This window comes from Chaetodon auriga, chromosome 7 (assembly GCF_051107435.1).
Source record: "Chaetodon auriga isolate fChaAug3 chromosome 7, fChaAug3.hap1, whole genome shotgun sequence".
NCBI classification, from domain to species: domain Eukaryota; kingdom Metazoa; phylum Chordata; class Actinopteri; order Chaetodontiformes; family Chaetodontidae; genus Chaetodon; species Chaetodon auriga.
In genome coordinates, this window is record NC_135080.1 from 8,869,797 (window position 1) to 8,886,763 (window position 16,967).

The 16,967-nt window shown below is 42.2% G+C and overlaps 1 protein-coding gene across 4 annotated transcripts in view; it reads left to right on the forward strand.

Moving 5' to 3' along the window:
• Positions 1 to 16,967, forward strand: part of LOC143323664 (CD166 antigen homolog A-like) — a 37,814-nt gene that overhangs the window by 9,519 nt on the left and 11,328 nt on the right. For all 4 annotated transcript variants that reach the window (XM_076735655.1, XM_076735654.1, XM_076735656.1 and 1 more), the window contains exons 2-5: positions 15,649 to 15,755; positions 15,998 to 16,214; positions 16,357 to 16,421; positions 16,858 to 16,945. In XM_076735655.1, the coding sequence (XP_076591770.1) occupies positions 15,649 to 15,755; positions 15,998 to 16,214; positions 16,357 to 16,421; positions 16,858 to 16,945 (477 nt within the window). The remainder of the gene's footprint in view (positions 1 to 15,648; positions 15,756 to 15,997; positions 16,215 to 16,356; positions 16,422 to 16,857; positions 16,946 to 16,967) is intronic.

Here is a 16,967-nt window from a genome sequence, read left to right on the forward strand (position 1 = left end):
CCTGTCTTTTTGTCTGACCCGGCAGCAGTTCGGCAGCTCGTTGCTCCAGAGGACTCTCTGAACAGCGTGTTGACTCACTTTGCTTGAAGGGGATAGTCTGTGCAGAACATTCCCGTAGAGATTCTAACTCTGGAGTTCTTTAGGCTACATTGTGTAGATATTTTTATATTTTGGAGATATATTGGTTTCAGCGGTGGAGGAGGTGTTTGCAGGTTATTTTTTCGTATTGACAGGTTTTGTGTGAAGTGAGGTGTTTCTCTGCTGCCTCGCATCAGTTCTGATCTGCAGGACTTCTTCTGCTCTTGTTGTGTGAGAACCACACAGGACAAGAAGCAGAATGGGAGTGGTTTAAGGTGCGCAACAGCAGAGTGATGGTTAAAAGCACTTACCTTGATGTATGGCTTCTCCTCACGTCATGATGGAAGAAGAAAATGTAATAGCCACTACTAATGAAATTATTATGCCTTAAAGGCACCCCATCCACTGAAGACCACAGTGACATATGCTGAATTACATAAACAGAGAGTGGTTATCTCATCTTACAGAAACAAAAGACACAAACAAAAGAGCAAGATTGGGTTTGTTGTTGTTGACAGTTTCATCTGTTATGTGTCTTTGGCAAAAAGAGGCTATTAGTGACCTTGCTTCAACACAAGATAAACTGTCTTCTGGAGGTAAGTTAATTTATTTCACATAAGCAAACTCTTCCCGTTCCTGTTTATAGAATACACAAATCATTCATCATGCACAAAAACACAGCTTGGCGCCATTGGAGTTCGCGCGAGTAAAACCTTTCAGCCAAATCATGTTAGCGGCTATCCCGCCACGTAAATCTGAAAGTCCCGAAGTCGTAGGAAGACTCAGTCGTGTGACAGTGCATGTTAATCTCCAACCTTTCACAGTACTCCATCAAAGCAGACGTTGGTCCACGGGTATTAAATGTGAAACCACACAGATTTGATGTGCAAGCAGGTACATAATCCTTTGTATGTATTATCTGCATTCCATGTATTCCTCCCACCGCTCTCTGCTCTGTTTAGCTGGCAGAGGCTTAGGACCCCCCAGAGCCAGAAGCTAAAGCAGGACACAATTTGAAACCGTCATGCCCTCTTAATACCAACCAGGCTGTTTGGCTTATTGGAATGGGGAACATTGCCTGCACTGTTTCACAGTGAAGGGTTAGAAGGTCAGGCCTGTCATTACGAGTGCACAACAGCATACATGACTCTTCACTCAACTAATGCGAAAGTATCGGCCTCACCACAGCAATTACCACAGATGAAAGCTACACAAGCCGTCTGCGGAACAAATGAAAATATCTACCTGTTAATATTTTTGGTTGTTTACAGCATAACAAGACATGCATTATTGATATGGCAAAGTACTGTAGGTGCTGTGCATTAAATTCATACAATAATAACATTATTGCACATATTTCCATTAATCATCCATTCTGTGGTGGGTAGATATTAGTCCAAGCCTCATACAGCGTCTAATGAAGCACTTTGAGATCAATAAGTGGATGCTTTCTTGTTCTCCCACATAGAAAAGTGATGAGCTCTGGGCTGATTTCCTCTTTCTCCACTGCTCTGGTCAGGGCTGTGCGTGGGTCTGTTGCCACCGCCGCTGTGTAGAAAAGGCTCAATTTACCTTCAACAGGGGTGTGTTGTGGCAGCAGGTTTGATTGGTATCCTCAGGCACCACCTGCAACTGTAATAATGTCATACAGATAGTATAATAGTAAACACAACCGCTCCCTCAGGAGCAATGGGCTACAGATGTTCAAAGAATTTCCTACTGAGGGAGGCATGGGGAGCAGCGACGGGGCGGGGCCACTTCAACAGGAAAGGGAGGACTTGCAGACAGGCAGGTACTTGAACAAAAAGCTGATTGCACACGGGTAAACAGTGGAATCTGAAGGTGCCAGCTGGGCTAATATTTCAAAATAAAAATAATCACTGTATTTGCTGCCAGTAGAGGGATGCTTTTAGTCTGATGGTGCGGTGGATGTCTCCATCTTGACCCTCCTGTAGGGCTCTGTGTGATTTCCTCATATAATGTGCTGAGCATGAGAGTTTGTCATGGGTGCTGGTGAGGGCTGCAGCTAACAGTTATTGTCATGAGGGATTCGGCTGTCCTTTCTGTCAGAAAATAAGAGAGAAGTGGCCATCAGATGTTCCCAGAGCCCACAGTGATGTCTGCAAATTGCTTGTTTTGTCTGCTTGACAGTCCAAAACCCCAAAGATGTTTCATTAATCGATTAAGAGATGAAACAACTAGCTGAGTAATCGATAGACAACAAATGAATCACCAAAAGTTTTGGTAACAGATGGTTCGTTTCAGATTCTGGATGAGGATTTGCTGTTTTTTTTAAAAAATATCTTCGGCACTGTTGGTCAGACAAAACAAGACATTTGAAGGCATCGGCTTGTGCTCCTCTTTGACTCTTTTCTGACATTTGCGGAGACCACGGGGTCACTTGAATGATGTGATTAATCAGGTTTGAAAATCATCAGCCCTAATGTGGCGCATGAGGGTTTGTAACGGGTCTTAATTTCATTACAGAATAATGTGTCAATTATCTCTTTTCAATTAAGTATTGAATCTTTCTGGATGTCAGAAAATAGTGAAAAATCCATTTCAGTTTCCAGAGTTCAAGGTCTTTCATTTACTTTTGTCTGACAAACACTTGAAGAAAAAAAGCAGCAAGTCTTTCCATCATTGACATTTCTTCTTGATAAATGGCACGTTTTCAAAAATTGTTGACTATTTTCTGTAGATTGATCAATCAGTTAATCGACCAGTTGTTCCGGCTTGCGCATCGTTAATTTGGATTACCCTTGAGGGGAATGATGAAATTGATTACAAATGATGTTCAATCTATAATCCGGAGAGCAGACACTTACCCTCGAACTCAGTCCTGCTCTAGTTGGCTGCGTTGCTTCAGGCAAGCGAGGCTGGCAGCTTTATGGCCTGTATGCAAAAATCCCTGATACCTCCTGTCTGATGTGATAGCTCTGGAAGAGACCTGGTGAGACGACGAGCACTTTGATGTCAAGAAGGCTGTTTTGAATGTGTCAGGAATATTTTAAAACTGCCTATTAACACATCTGGCTGAACGGGGGGAGAAAAAAGGGAAAATGTTGTAACAACTTGAGGATTCATTTCTCGCTCTCAGATTTATGGATTTCAAACTCTTCAGTAATTCAAAGGGCACTATATTCATTAGTGAGAAGCATTACGCGCTGTTAGAGGCTCCATCTGGAGTATCACACCATCTGCTGTACCTCTCTAACCCTTGCATTTATTTTATTAGGCTCTAAACATTTATTATATTATCAGTGTGACACATTTTTAAGCCTTAATTGGGTTGATTATACTTCCCTGTGATGGCTTGAGGAAAGGTGTCTGTTTTACTTTAATTACATACACTAAAAAAAGAGTTCTCAAACAGCAAGTCCTCCCCTCTGAGAAACGTTGCATTTATCTGTGCCTAATAATCTCAAACCCAGTATAAACTCCAGGGAACCATGTGACCTGGTACCTGTTATCAAGGCTCTGCTAAACTCGAATGCATGCAACTGGCATGTTATGAGTCTGGTTGGAAATTCCGAGAATACACGCTATGAACGAATGAACCGCAGCTGCAGGAGGTGTTTTCGGGACATGTTTTGCTTCGCATGCACACACCAAACCATGTAAATATGATCTTGCGCAATCTGCTGTAAAAACAGGCAAAGTGTGTCACATCAGGGCTTCTGAAGTATTGATGAACACTCGCCACGATCCTCCAGAGATTTAAAAAAAAAAATCTTTGGATCAAAAATTGCGCTCAACTTAATTCCAAAAAAGACTCTTAGAAGTGTTACAGTAACTACAAGATTAACTACCTTAAGTTAAAAGCCTCTGTGATTAGAAGCAGAGTCGTGGCGTGCGGATGCAAGCTCTCCGTCAGACGAGGGCGAGTCGGCCAATTCCAATAAGGCTCATTGGATCCTCAAGTATAATAAAGTTTGAAGGCTCCTTGGCGTGTGAAAAAGTTATCACATTCATATCACTGAACAAGTGGTTTATAATCACACTAATGTACTGACTGAATTGAGAGGTAATAGGCTCCAGCCTTGCTATCCTCCACACAAAAGCAACATCTGAAATGAACACAAATGCAGGTTTAATAGGTGTCCGTTCTTTGTCGCTTTTAGGTAATGAAGTGAAAAGGTTGAGGATTGAATAGCAGTTCACGTCTATAGATGAGGGAACAGTGTTAAATGTCTTTTAGATATCAGTATAAGGATGCAGTATATATTCTGTTAATATCGAAGGTCACTTGTTTTTGTTTTGTTTTTTTTACAAAATGTGTCTTTTTTTTTCCGATGTTGAAAAGGCTTAAACCTCTCATTTGCACATGTCACAGCCCTCATTTACATGAGCTTTATCTGTGCAGCAGACGAATTCAAGTTGGAAATGCCCAGTTTTTGCATTTTAATAGCAAGAAATTATGTGATGATCCCATTTGCCCCATAATCTAGTGGTTGCTCACAGTCTGTGTCTATTTTTAGGAAATTTTGTTGGGGTTGCATTAATATCTCTTCACACTGATGGATTTTTTTTCAATTCTTACCTGACAAACATCGTGACACAGCCAACATCCATTAGTTTGCAATAGTCGCTTCTGCAGACGGGGAATTTAAAAATCTATCGTGTTCATTCACAACCCAGATCCAGGTGAGGTAATGTGGGCGGAAACAGAACAATGAAGTCATTGCCAAAATGTTAGGCACTGAGTTGCATTAGGAAGGGTTAATGGATAAGTAGCAGGCGTTGTGGCTGTGTTTTGTTAATGGCCTAATGTTGCCTTTAATGGCACGTCATTAGTGAGAGTTCTCGGTGGATCTTTAGAGTCATGACTGTGAGCTCTCCTATGATGGGCCCCCAAGTCCACCCACAGGCATCTCACATCCACTTCTCCCCTCGGGTCCCGTGGCCTGCGCCCCTCAAATACATAATTCACGATATAATGGACGTGATTTCTGAGTGCACTTACCAGCCGATCACTCCAGCAGGATGCTGTCTTAAGAGCAGTTCCTGCACCCGTGCAGCTCATCTACTGACACAATTTATGACTTTTTTAAAGAGGGTTTTAGGACGCTCGTGTGGTCGAGTGTGCAGAGGAGAACATTTCAAAGACTAATGATCATGCCACAAGATCAATTTCTTGGAAACCTTATGGCAAGTCATTTAGAGCCATAATCGCCCATCTTGTGATATGCTTTTATCTTTCTCATCTGTCTCAGCCAGAGAAAAATGTAACAAAGTAACTGCCAATAATGTGCAGAGGCAAAATATTACATCCTTCCTCACAGATATTCCATGTAAAAGGTGTACTTCCCTTCCTAATTGAATATGTTCTTCAGCCTTGTATGAACACTTATTTGTGCTTCCATTATATTCCAGCCCCAACAAAAACTCCCAGATATTAGTTTTCTGCGCTTTGCTGAAACTTAGCAGAGCAATTAAAGCACAATCAAAGCCGAATTGTCTGCTTTGATTGTGCTGTCAGCATCTTTAGAATGAGGCAGTAATTTAAAGGAACTTGAACATCATTTATTGAAGACGCTTGACAATGGTTCCCTTTTAAAATCTCATATTAAACACACTTGCTAATCAAAGGGAAAAATGCAAGAGATTCTTGAATCTGGCAGGTTTTTTTTTCAGTGTTCTGTAAATCTTTATGTTAGGTTTCTTATTATCCTGCTTCAAAGGTTGAATGTTAGACAATTAATGATGAAATTCAGATTGTATTTGTGCTCTGTGTGTTGCTGGATGTATGCAACTCTGGGACGAGGTTTTGAATCTACCTGCCAGTCTGAGGTCTGTTCTGCTTTTTGGATAATGCATCAAACGCAGACAAAGTGACACCATGTTGAGATATTTCCACTGCAGCCTCATTGAAATTTAATGTAAAACTTTACCATCTAAAACACCAACAGGATATCTCAATTTATTTTTGATGCCAGTTCCTCAGAGTCATACTTTTCTCATCACTTAAACAGATTGAAAACCAGTGTAGGCAGTAAAACAATAAGTCACCTTGACAATGCCCTTAATAGACCACAATGCATTGTGGTCACGAGACATCCTGTGTTTTTAGCTACAGAGAAGGACTCGCTTCTGCCTGTGGGCTTATTATTCCAGCTTGCACGCTATTATTCTCCTCAGCTCCACAAATAACCCACAGCTAATGCAAAGTGCTCGCACCTGTCTCTGGTGGTCAGCAGGTATTCTGGGAATTGTAGGAAATCACAGAGAAGCAAACAAGCTATAATACACCACGAGCACTGCGCACTCAGAAAGTGTCACTCTTAGATTAACTCGGAGGGAAAAAAGTGTCAAGAAAGTGTCTGAAAACTTTGTTTCAAGCCTCGTCTTCAAACGTTTTTCGGCGAAGATCCACCCACTTCAAATCAGTGAAAAGGACGAAGACGAAAACAGAAATCTCTCATGTGAAATAAGCAAATCTGATCTAACTTGAGCAGAAAATATTGTCTCCATCCCTCATAGGAAGAAGCTAATAAAAAAAAAATCTTTAAAACCTGCACCACAGATTCATGACATGAAAGATTTTTCTTTGACATGCTGTTTCTTTGGGGATCCAGCTGTTCATTACACTTGTGGCTTAACGCACCTGAAGGCAAAATAAATCTTCTCCTCCTTCTTGAGCCCACCCATCTTTCTTTGTCCTCTTGTCTCAATCCCCGACGAGAGGCGGAAGCAGCAACCTGATCCCCCAGCGGCAGGTCTGCACAGGTACTGAGCCCTCCTCAGGACAAGTCTGAAACCAGAGAAAATGGAGCCAGCGTTTCAGTCACAACGCAACAATGGGATCCCGACAGGTGGGACTGCAGGCAATACATTAGCCCCGTTCTCGCCTGCTGTCGTCTGTAGATGTCTGTTGACCACACATGATGCAGCAAATGAACATTGTTTTCTTTGCCTGAGGGGGAGAGAGCTACCTATATATGTCTCTAGAAAATATGTTTCACACTGGAAACTGCATTTTGCATCTAGCTGGAGGGGAGTGTAAAGCAGGTTAGGCTATTCATTGCTCAGGCACATTGAAGTATAAAGATGCATGAAGAGCACTGATGAGGGTTATTTTCCTGGGCTTTACTCCTCTGTGCCTTTGCATTTTTCTGTTTTGTAAAAGCTCTCACAGGCACATTGGAGTTTTCTGCCTTATTTTCCTGAATAACTGGCTGTGTTAACACGAGCTCTGTGATTGGGTATTTTGTTTGCCAAGCATGAGCACTATTGTTGGTTTGGTTGCACGGTGGCCTCAAAATGGGTCCATGCTGCTGGGGTGAAGGAGGGGAGCCATTATGCTTAATAGACTCAGACTAATAGTACTCTGTGTTGTATACTCTACATAATTCCCCATTTGCTGTCCATCCTCCTCCTTAGCAGAACCCGGGCTCGCTTTGCCCCAAGGTGACAAACATGGCACTGCTCGTGCCGGCTGTGAAAGTGTGAGTGGCTTTTATTTATTCGATTTTACTCCGGCTCTTAAAGCTGTCTTGCTTTTGACAAAACTGAAATGATGAGACGATTAATTCATCAGTGGATCATCAGAAAATCTGCAACTACTTTTCCATCAAACAGTCGTTTAAGTCATTTTGAAACCGAAACTCCAACCATCCTCTGGGTTATCTCCAGTGCGAGCATTTGCCGATTTTCTCTGTTCTGTGTAGCTGAAAGCTGAATATATGTGAATTTTGGACTGTTAGTGGACTGAAACAAGACATCCGAAGATGGTTATGTTACATGGTAAGGACAATACATCTGGAGATAACAATGCACAATTTTATTCATGATCAGTGGGTTAAATCTTTGGATACTGTGTTTGAGGCAACTTATGCAATCGCATGCGGACTGACCCTGTGAAGTTTTAGCATTGATAGTGCTAAACATGAAGTTAAGTAGATTAATTAACAGCTGTTTTCTGCTGAATATCGTCTGGATCAATCAGAATGTCTTTGAAATGTGAGAAAACATTTGCTGGAGGCCAAGGTGATGCATTCACATTCCAAACCCAAAGATATTCACTTTACTACCACATAAAACAAAGACAAGCAGCAAATCTTCACACTCGACAGGTTTCGACAGCAAATATTCAGCATTTTTGCTTGAGAAATGACTTCAACGGTGATGAAAAAGAATTGCTTATTAGTGTTCTGTCAATTGACAAATCGGTCTGGCTCTGAAGTCGATGCTCAAGTTCCAAGTTGATATGTGTAATAATAACTGAAAAGTTCTTCACTTATCTGAATGTTAGAAGAGGATGGATTCATTCAAAGTCTGAGGACAGAAGCTTTGAAAGAGATATCTTGCCTGTTGGTTGCACAGACAACATAACATTTCATAAGTGGAGAAAATAAATTGGTCTGCTATTCTTGAGACTAATTTCCCTCTCCGATATTTCTTCATTGCATGGCTGTGCATCAATTCAGACTCATATATTAATGTCAGAAAATATCACACACTCATAAAACCAATATATGTGTTAGACTTTGGACAACGTTTCTCATGAAACTTGTAGATAAGACTCCGTAGAGAGTGGATCACTTATTAAAAACAAACAAAATAAGACTGGGCAGCCCTGGTTCAGCTGGACTGCAGATCGAGCCTGAGGGGAACATGTTAGAGAATGAAACCTTTGTCCCAAGCCATTCTGTCCATAAATGGACCTTCTTAGTAGATTAGTGGTCTCTGAAAGACCTTTACACCCTTCTGAAGGTCAAAGAGATGCAGGGCTTCATCTTTAGGGTGTTGGGGGGGGCGGCTGTCTGTGCCCAGAAACAGATGGTGTGGCATAAAACGAGGCTTGGAAAATGGCTCAGATCTACACGTCAGTGCAGTTCATTTCACATAATGTGGCTTTTGTCAGCCCCAAAGTACTTGAACAAACTCATATCTTCTGCTTACTTCTGCAAAAAAATAGATGAATTTAGGCAGCTTTTCAACATCCGCACTGGAGCTGAAACAATTTTCAGCAACTATTTTACAATTGAAATCATCGCAGTCATTTATCAAACACAAATACCGGATATTCTCTGGTTGCACATTCTCAAATGTGATGCTTTGCTGCTTTTCATTGTCATATATATTAAGAACAGAATGTCTTTGGGAGACTGAAGACATCATCTTGGGATCTGGAAAAACTTAATGGCCATCCAGCGGTTAATTGACTGATCAAGAAAAGAATGATCAGGTTTATGAATAATAAAAATAATTGTTAGTTGCAGCACAGCAAATTAAGATTTTGACTTGATGGTGGCTCCGGATAAAAAGTTAAAGAATCATGAAAATAATGAAGGTTCATCCTGAGGGGAACATAAATGTCTGTACCATGAAATCATGACAATCCAGCCAGTAGCTGTCGAGACTTGCTCAAAGCTAGAGATGCACAATAATGTCGCTTTAATTATGCACCTGCGGCACAAGTGGAAGCGGAAGTTTTTTTTAAGTTTTCTGAAGCGTCCAAAATGGATTTCAAGCGAGGAGGAGCCAAATCGCATTCCTTCGGCAGGAGTTGCCCTTCCTCAGAGCCGTCAACCCAATCATTACGATGAATTTGTGAAACACAAAGACAAAGAGGCACCGGTGGAAAAAACCTGTCAGCAGTACTTCTCTTATTTTGCCTGGTGAACGTGTTCATTTGGGAAAGTGTTGTCCTTTATCCCTGCAGTGTAGGCGTAATATGCTCATTCCACTACAGGAGGGACGAGATGTTCTCGGCATTTAGGTGGAAAAAATATGTGCATGAATCGACATTCAGGCAAAAGGAGGACACTACTAGTATATTGGATATCGGCAAAAATCCCATATCGTCCATCCCTACCACCGACTCACGAATGTGAACCTCACAGAGGCACGAGCCAAAAAGTCAAGAGGTCACCAGCGTCTGTGGGGTTTATCAGCTGGGGACCACGAATGTGTAAAATTTCAAAGCGATTCATCCAACAGTTACCAGACCGACGTTGCCGTCACAACAGCTATGCTGCTAGCGTGGCTAAAAGTTTGAAGCCCACCCATAAAATTGAAAGGTTACGTTTTGGAGAAACACTGCTGCCACCCTCCTTTGACTGCAGCCTACAAAACAAAAACATACAGCACGACTTGTTGAGCATGTTTCCTCATTATATACTTCAGAAATGGAGAGTCATTCAGCTATGGACGTTTTTTGCCCACAAGCTCTCGACAGTCCGGTAAAAAATCCGAGCCGATGCCCTCAGTTTTATGCTATAAAGACACTGACAGGCAATTACAGTAGGCAGGAAACGGCAAAATTATAGAGCACACAATGTTGACATTTGGAACGATGCCTCCGCGGCTCAGCCTGCAACAAAAAGAGAAGCAGTGTGAAAGGGATGTTGTGCAAGTGTGCTGTCAGTTATCCATCAGTGACATGATTACACCCCTTCCCTCGAGAGCGACAGACGGAGATAGTGAGGATTCGGTGTGTTTAAAAAAAAAAAATTCTTCTTCAAGCTAGCTGGTCTGGAACACTTCCTCAGCATGAATTGATACTGTAACCGAATTCAAATACAGTCATACACTTGTCACTGTTAGTAAGTGTGAGCCAAGGGTGTGGGCAGAGCCGAAGAGCTGACAGGACAGCAGCCTATGGAGCTCATATATTACCAAATAGCTACAAGGATGCTTTGGGGACCGCGGTGATGGACTGGGCGTTCTTCCGAAACCTCCCCTCACCTTTCCTTACGACGGCAGTCACTCTATTTCTCTTGACAAAGTAGTGACAGCTTGAGCTTATTAAATCACAGATGTCTTCTCATTTCAGACGCTTTATTTTTGCTAATCAATATGCAGCACTTGCTAAATTATTAAAAGAAAATGCAAGGACGAGAAGCAGAATGTCACGGAAGGTTAGGTTTTCTTTGATTTCTCGCTTCTTAGGCAAGCACCGTTCCCTATAAGAATCTCGCCTTTCCTCAAGTATTATTGATCTAGTTGAAGTGGTTCTGTCTGCCCTCCTCACCGCTGATCTGCTTCTGAAGCGAGGCTATTTGCCATCAAGTCTTTGTGGACATGCGCCTTGGGATCTCCATTCACCGCACAATCCTCATTTTCAGCACTTAATAAGTTCGGGCCTCCGTTTTCTTGTTGATGTTGCAGCTGAAAGACGTGCGCACACGCTCAGATGCGCACGCACACACACAAATGGGAGGGCGCGAGGTAGCAAAACAGGGATATAGAGACTAGTGTGGGGAGGTAGCTGATTTCCCTGGTGAGCTTCTATCTGAGCTGTCGTCACCTGTCTCTTCTCGGGGATGGAGGCGCCTTAATCAGGAACTTGAAAGTGTCTCCTGTGGTGCTGCCTCCTGTATCTGTCACTCGCCTGTCTATTACATGATTTGCCATCGCCAGACTATTCACTAATTTTTTTTGTGTCCAGCATGAGTCCTCACATCAAGCTTGGCATGCCAAGTTATTTTGGGTAAAGACGCAGACTTAGTGCATTGGAATGAAACGTTATTTAACGTGATCTTGTGGAGACCTCGAGCTCTTTGACAGCTTGAAAAACATTCTTAACATCGTTTCATCCGCTTTATGCTTCACGACTTCCACTAATTTTATGAAAATTGCTTATAAACATGAATCTTAAGTGATGACATGTTTCAGAAGTCAGTGCTTTCGTTTGAAGTCTCAGCAATGGGTTTTCATATGCTCTGTATCTGTGATCGGTGTTGACAGCAGTTTTTACACAGCACTATTCCTCCCACATCCCGAGTAAGTCGACTCATGTGTCTGTTAATGGAGTTTTATTATAGTCTGTTCTTCATATCTCTCCAAAATATGCGCAGTGAATGATAACATGCAGTAAATGAATGGCCCTGTGGCAAACAAAAAAAGATATATATATATTTGTCCATCTGTTTTCCAACACATGTAATATTTCCTCATTGGTGTAATCAATTTTTTCTATATTTTGGGTTTTAGAAGGGTCAGAAGAAAAGACAGACTTTTTTTTGCACAAAACTAGCAAGAACAATAAGAAAGTAAAGCAAAGAAACACTACAAACACCATGTAGCCTGTTAGACTGGACTGTAACTATAGAGAAGTGATGATTTTTTTCGTATGCATGGTGTGTGCGCGCGTGTTTGTCAACGTGAAGTCACACTGTTCACCTACTTTTGTTGCGAAGGATTACCTTATCTCAGTAAGCAGCAGGAGCTTTGTCTTCTGTAACTCAACATGTGCGATTAGTTCTCATTGTGTAACAGTGTAATCTGCACAGATAAAGCCTTTTCCTTAATACAGCCCCTTTTAAAGTTCTCAGAGGGGCTGAACACAGCTTTATTTGAATATTCAAAAATGCCTATTTGAATTTGAAATGTAAGGAGTCTATTATACGGGAAGTGCGATAACCTCTCCAGCACTGCAGTGCTTGCAGTGTAACCTGAATATAACTGAGTCTTGTTATTTAACGATTGTAAGATTCAGCAGTTTGAGTCTCAACACTGGGAAAACATATGTGCACTTGGTTTCCAACTGGAGTCTGACATTTGGATGTTTCCTCGACCATTAGAGTGTTGTGGCACCAACACACCCAGGTGTACCAATCTAATCTAATCTAATCTAGATCCTGACAGATTGTTTTTGGCATCCAGAATAACTCCAAAACTGAACTGTAGCCAGATATTATCAGATTTGACATATATGCAAAGCATGTCCCCATGTCTTGCACAGAGAGCTCATTAACTGCCTCCTCTTAATAGATTCACAATGTCTCCATTTTCCTTTTTCCACCCAGCATGTGCAATAATTTCTGCCTGGACCAGAAATGCATGTCTAGCTGAAGCCCGTTCAAGCATGAGAGTCGGTTTCATTAGATTTACATCAGAAAGACAAAACAAGGGAGTGTGGGATGGATACATGAGCGTGCTGTGTTCGCACCAGCAATCTGCATTACCATTTCAGGTGGATCGGACTGATGTACACCCGGCTGCTAAAATCTGGATGTGAGCAACACTCTGTGAAATGCAGGCACACGTTTACACTCCAGAAATCTGCCCATTTGCTGCACGAAGACAATCAAACAGAACTTCATCGAAGCTTGAGAAGAGAACTATGTGCAGAAAAGGTGCAAATACCTGAAGCTGAGTAATACACCAGGTGTCATTTTGGCCGAGCAAAGTCACCTATTTAGATCGATCAATGCATGACTCAATTCGAAATAAGCTTTTAATCCTTTTAATTCACCTTATAATGCGAGGAACAGATTTTAGGTGCGGCGGATCATGCATGATCAATGCAGGGAGTAGTTTTAATTGTGCTGCAGCCGACAGGGCTTGTCCCTGTTTTTGGTGAAGAATTCCTGGTAAAACTATCAGCAGCTGAAATGTGTCGAGGTTCGTTTTGTCCCGTGCTGTCACTATTAAATGTCGCCAAGCCTTATTTAAATGCAGGGATTGTATCTATGTGGGTGAAGGGCTGTGGTATCAGTGTTTCTCAGATAGTTTTTATTGGGTGGTTTACACTGCTTTGATGATGGCGTACGCAGCTCCTGCTTCACAGATTCAAGCACTGATTGTCATCATCATAGATATACCTCATACCTTTTCTTCTCCTCTGTGTATGTTGTGTTTCCTGTGTCTGTATTCCTGACGTTTTTGCATCCATCAATCTCGCTAATTTATACACATCATTGTGAATTAGGAAAGCTAATTTCTTATGCAGCCAGTGCAATTGTGGCTATTGTAGGAATAGTTTGATATGTTGTGAAGTACATCTGGTTGCTTTTTTGTTGAGCGGTGGATGAGAAGTTCGATACCACACGTGCCAAAATGTTCAATAAATATGTAGCTACAGCCAAGAGATCGTTAGCTTAGCTTAGCACAAAGACTGCAGCCGGGGAAGCAGCTAGCCCTGCTCTGGTAACCTTATTGTTTTTACACTTCATTTTAGTACAAATTAAAAAAAGGAGGTGTAACATGTTTAATAGTGAGCTTCAAAGGTGTTTGCAGGTGAATTTCGTCACCTTTGGACTGAGCCAGACTAGCTGTTCCCCCTACATTTCCATCCTTCAAGCAAGGCTAAGCTAACGGGCTGCCAGCTGTAGCTTCATATTTAACACACACGAGTCGTATTGATCCTCTCCTCTTTTCCCAAATGTCCAACTCTTCCTTTAAAGTGAGACTCGTGGCCGCAGGGCAGGGCACTCATATCAGTAACAGCAATGGCAGGAAACGGCTCAAAAAGAGAGTACAGCATGAGACAGAACATGCCATGTTTGAATTGTATTACTCAATGTCTGTTGTTTGTCATCAGCTTGCTGTAGCGGCTGCACTGGCAGGTTTTACTGGTTCGTTCAGTGTCAGATTCGATGTTGTCCCAGAGCTGACAGGTTCATAAAGATGAGTGACAAGAGTTGGAGCACGACTACATTCGGCTGGATGTCAGGATGGCAGTAACAGCAGACTTTGTTGGCTTGGGGAAAACTGATATTGTCCTCTATATTTAGTGAGGTAATACATTAGAAGTACATAACCATTATATGAACTTGTTTAATTGTCTCGATGTGGAAAAAGACACTTGACAGAAGGGAGTTTAACATGGAGCCTAGAGTATAAAACAGACATTTGTGCACTTATGGACTCATCCTGACATCACAAACAACTGTGCAAATATGCCTTCAGGGTTCCTGTTGTTACTCCATCCTAATGCACACAATGGTATCCATAGTAAAAGTATTTACTTTCATTCAAATGCAATTCAAATCAGTATCATGCAGTATCAAGCAAATGAAGCAACCGCCCCTTCCTCACGCAACTCTGAGGAAACCTTAAAAAGTCTGATCAGTTAAAAGTGAGAATAAAACTTTCAGGGCAGAAACAGCATCACAGTTTCAGGCTGTTCTTTTTGTGCATAAATATAATCAGACAATTTCAGGGTTGAATGCACACAGAATATTTGAGCATCTTCATTGTTTTGCGCTTTTCCTGTAAATACACGACCACTGTTTGTCACTGATTCAACAGATAGAGAGTGTTTGGCCACTGCTTTGTTCTCTTACACTTTACTGAACTGCTGATGAGCTGTTTTGGAGTTTCGCTGTCAGATTTCCACACACCCACTCGTGCGTTTACCTTCGCCTGAACTCAGAGAGGTCTGAAATGTGAATCTGAATACCAAAAAACAGAGCAACACCTCATTTTCAGTCGGGCCATGGCAGCCTCTTCTTCCCCTGCGGCCCTCTGGCTCTAACCCCTCATCGCAGCCCATTGAGACACTTCTGCTGGCACCCCCCTCCCATCCCCCTCTCAAGCACTTTGTCTCCATGGCGATGTTTTCAATGAAATTTAGGGCAGGAAATGTTTTTTCACAGAGGGAGCTGTAAAATTAGCAGAACTCTATAGAAACTGCTGTTCTTAGTGTATATAGGCGAGCACTAAGTGCTATTGATAAATATCAGTCAAATATGTGCAGAAAGGCGGGACTTTGATGCACTCAGAATAATAACGGATTTCAATTTTCAGTCAAAAAATCTCATGCTGTGTTGAAGCTGACCAGATTTAGTCCGTCTGAAAAGTGGTTGAAACGTGTGCCCTTGCTTTTGTCTTCGGCAGTGAGCGGTTTGGAGACTGTTACGGGCCTGTATGGGGAAACGCTGGAGATCCCGTGCAACGTTGGAGCCTTAAAGGCTGAAGACATCCTCATGACCAAATGGAAATATGTAAGTCACAGCAGAGGTCAATAGATTCAAAATGGTGAAATTTGTCTGACACCCACTTATCATGTCTGAACCACGCCCAGTCTGAGTGCATAGGCTGTCCATTAGAGCATGCATCTGTCCCTCCATATGACACTGCGTAAACAGAGGGTGTGGAGCGAAAACACTGTGTGCTTTTATTTGAACTGGAAGCCAATGCCACATGTGACAGACGTGTAACAAGTGCACTATGCTCTGCTCTCCAGGACAAAGGAGAGGGGCTTTCTGGAGACCTGCTGGTCAAGCAGAAAAACCAGACCGTCTCAATCAGCGCCTCTGATGAATACAAGGACCGCGTGAGCATGGCCGCAAACTCCAGCCTGCTGCTTTCTGCGGCCAAGCTGAGTGACCAGCGGACTTTCACCTGCATGGTGGTGGCTTCTGCTGACATCACAGAATACCCGGTTAATGTGGTGATCCACAGTGAGTACAAGCTGGCACGAGTGCAAAATGACTTCCCTTTTATGCATTAGTGTTAGTTTAATGGTCGCCATGCTCAACATGCTGCACACGAATCACCTACGATAACATGCCGCTCATTAACATGTTTTTTTACGTATCATAGAGAAACCCACCAACCTGGAGATTTCTGACAAAGCGGAGGAGCTCGAGATCGGCAAACTTACAAAGGTGGGTTTTTGTCAATGATAAACATTGCTTATACCTACATTATTTTAGGCAGTAAACCATCGAGGGAACTCCCTACTTGAGCTGTGGTATCTTCAGGCATGGCAGAGACTACGTTACTACAGTAATGAGTTCTTTCAAGTGATTCTCATGAATTAGTAAAGAGCAGATTCTGCCCCCACCCCCCTCCACCCACCAACTGCAATTAAAATACCCAAAGGATCTGAGGGGCTTTAGAAATGCTTTGGGCATTTAATGGTCCGCTGCGTAGAAAACTACTCAGTCCTCAAATGCCGGCGAGGTGCCAAAAAAGCTAATTTGCTCAGATGTTTGGTCAATTAAAAAAGATGCAGATTTATTCTAAATATGTGAAATGGCGATTTTTGCCCTTGAATGGAGGTTTTTGCCATTTTTCTCAAGGTTTGATTTTGTTCCACAGTTGGGAACATGTGTTGCAGAAGCTGCCAATCCAGCTGCGAATATCACATGGTTAAAGAACAATAAACCTCTGGTGGCTGATGGGAAAGGTATGTATTCGTCCTCCTGTTT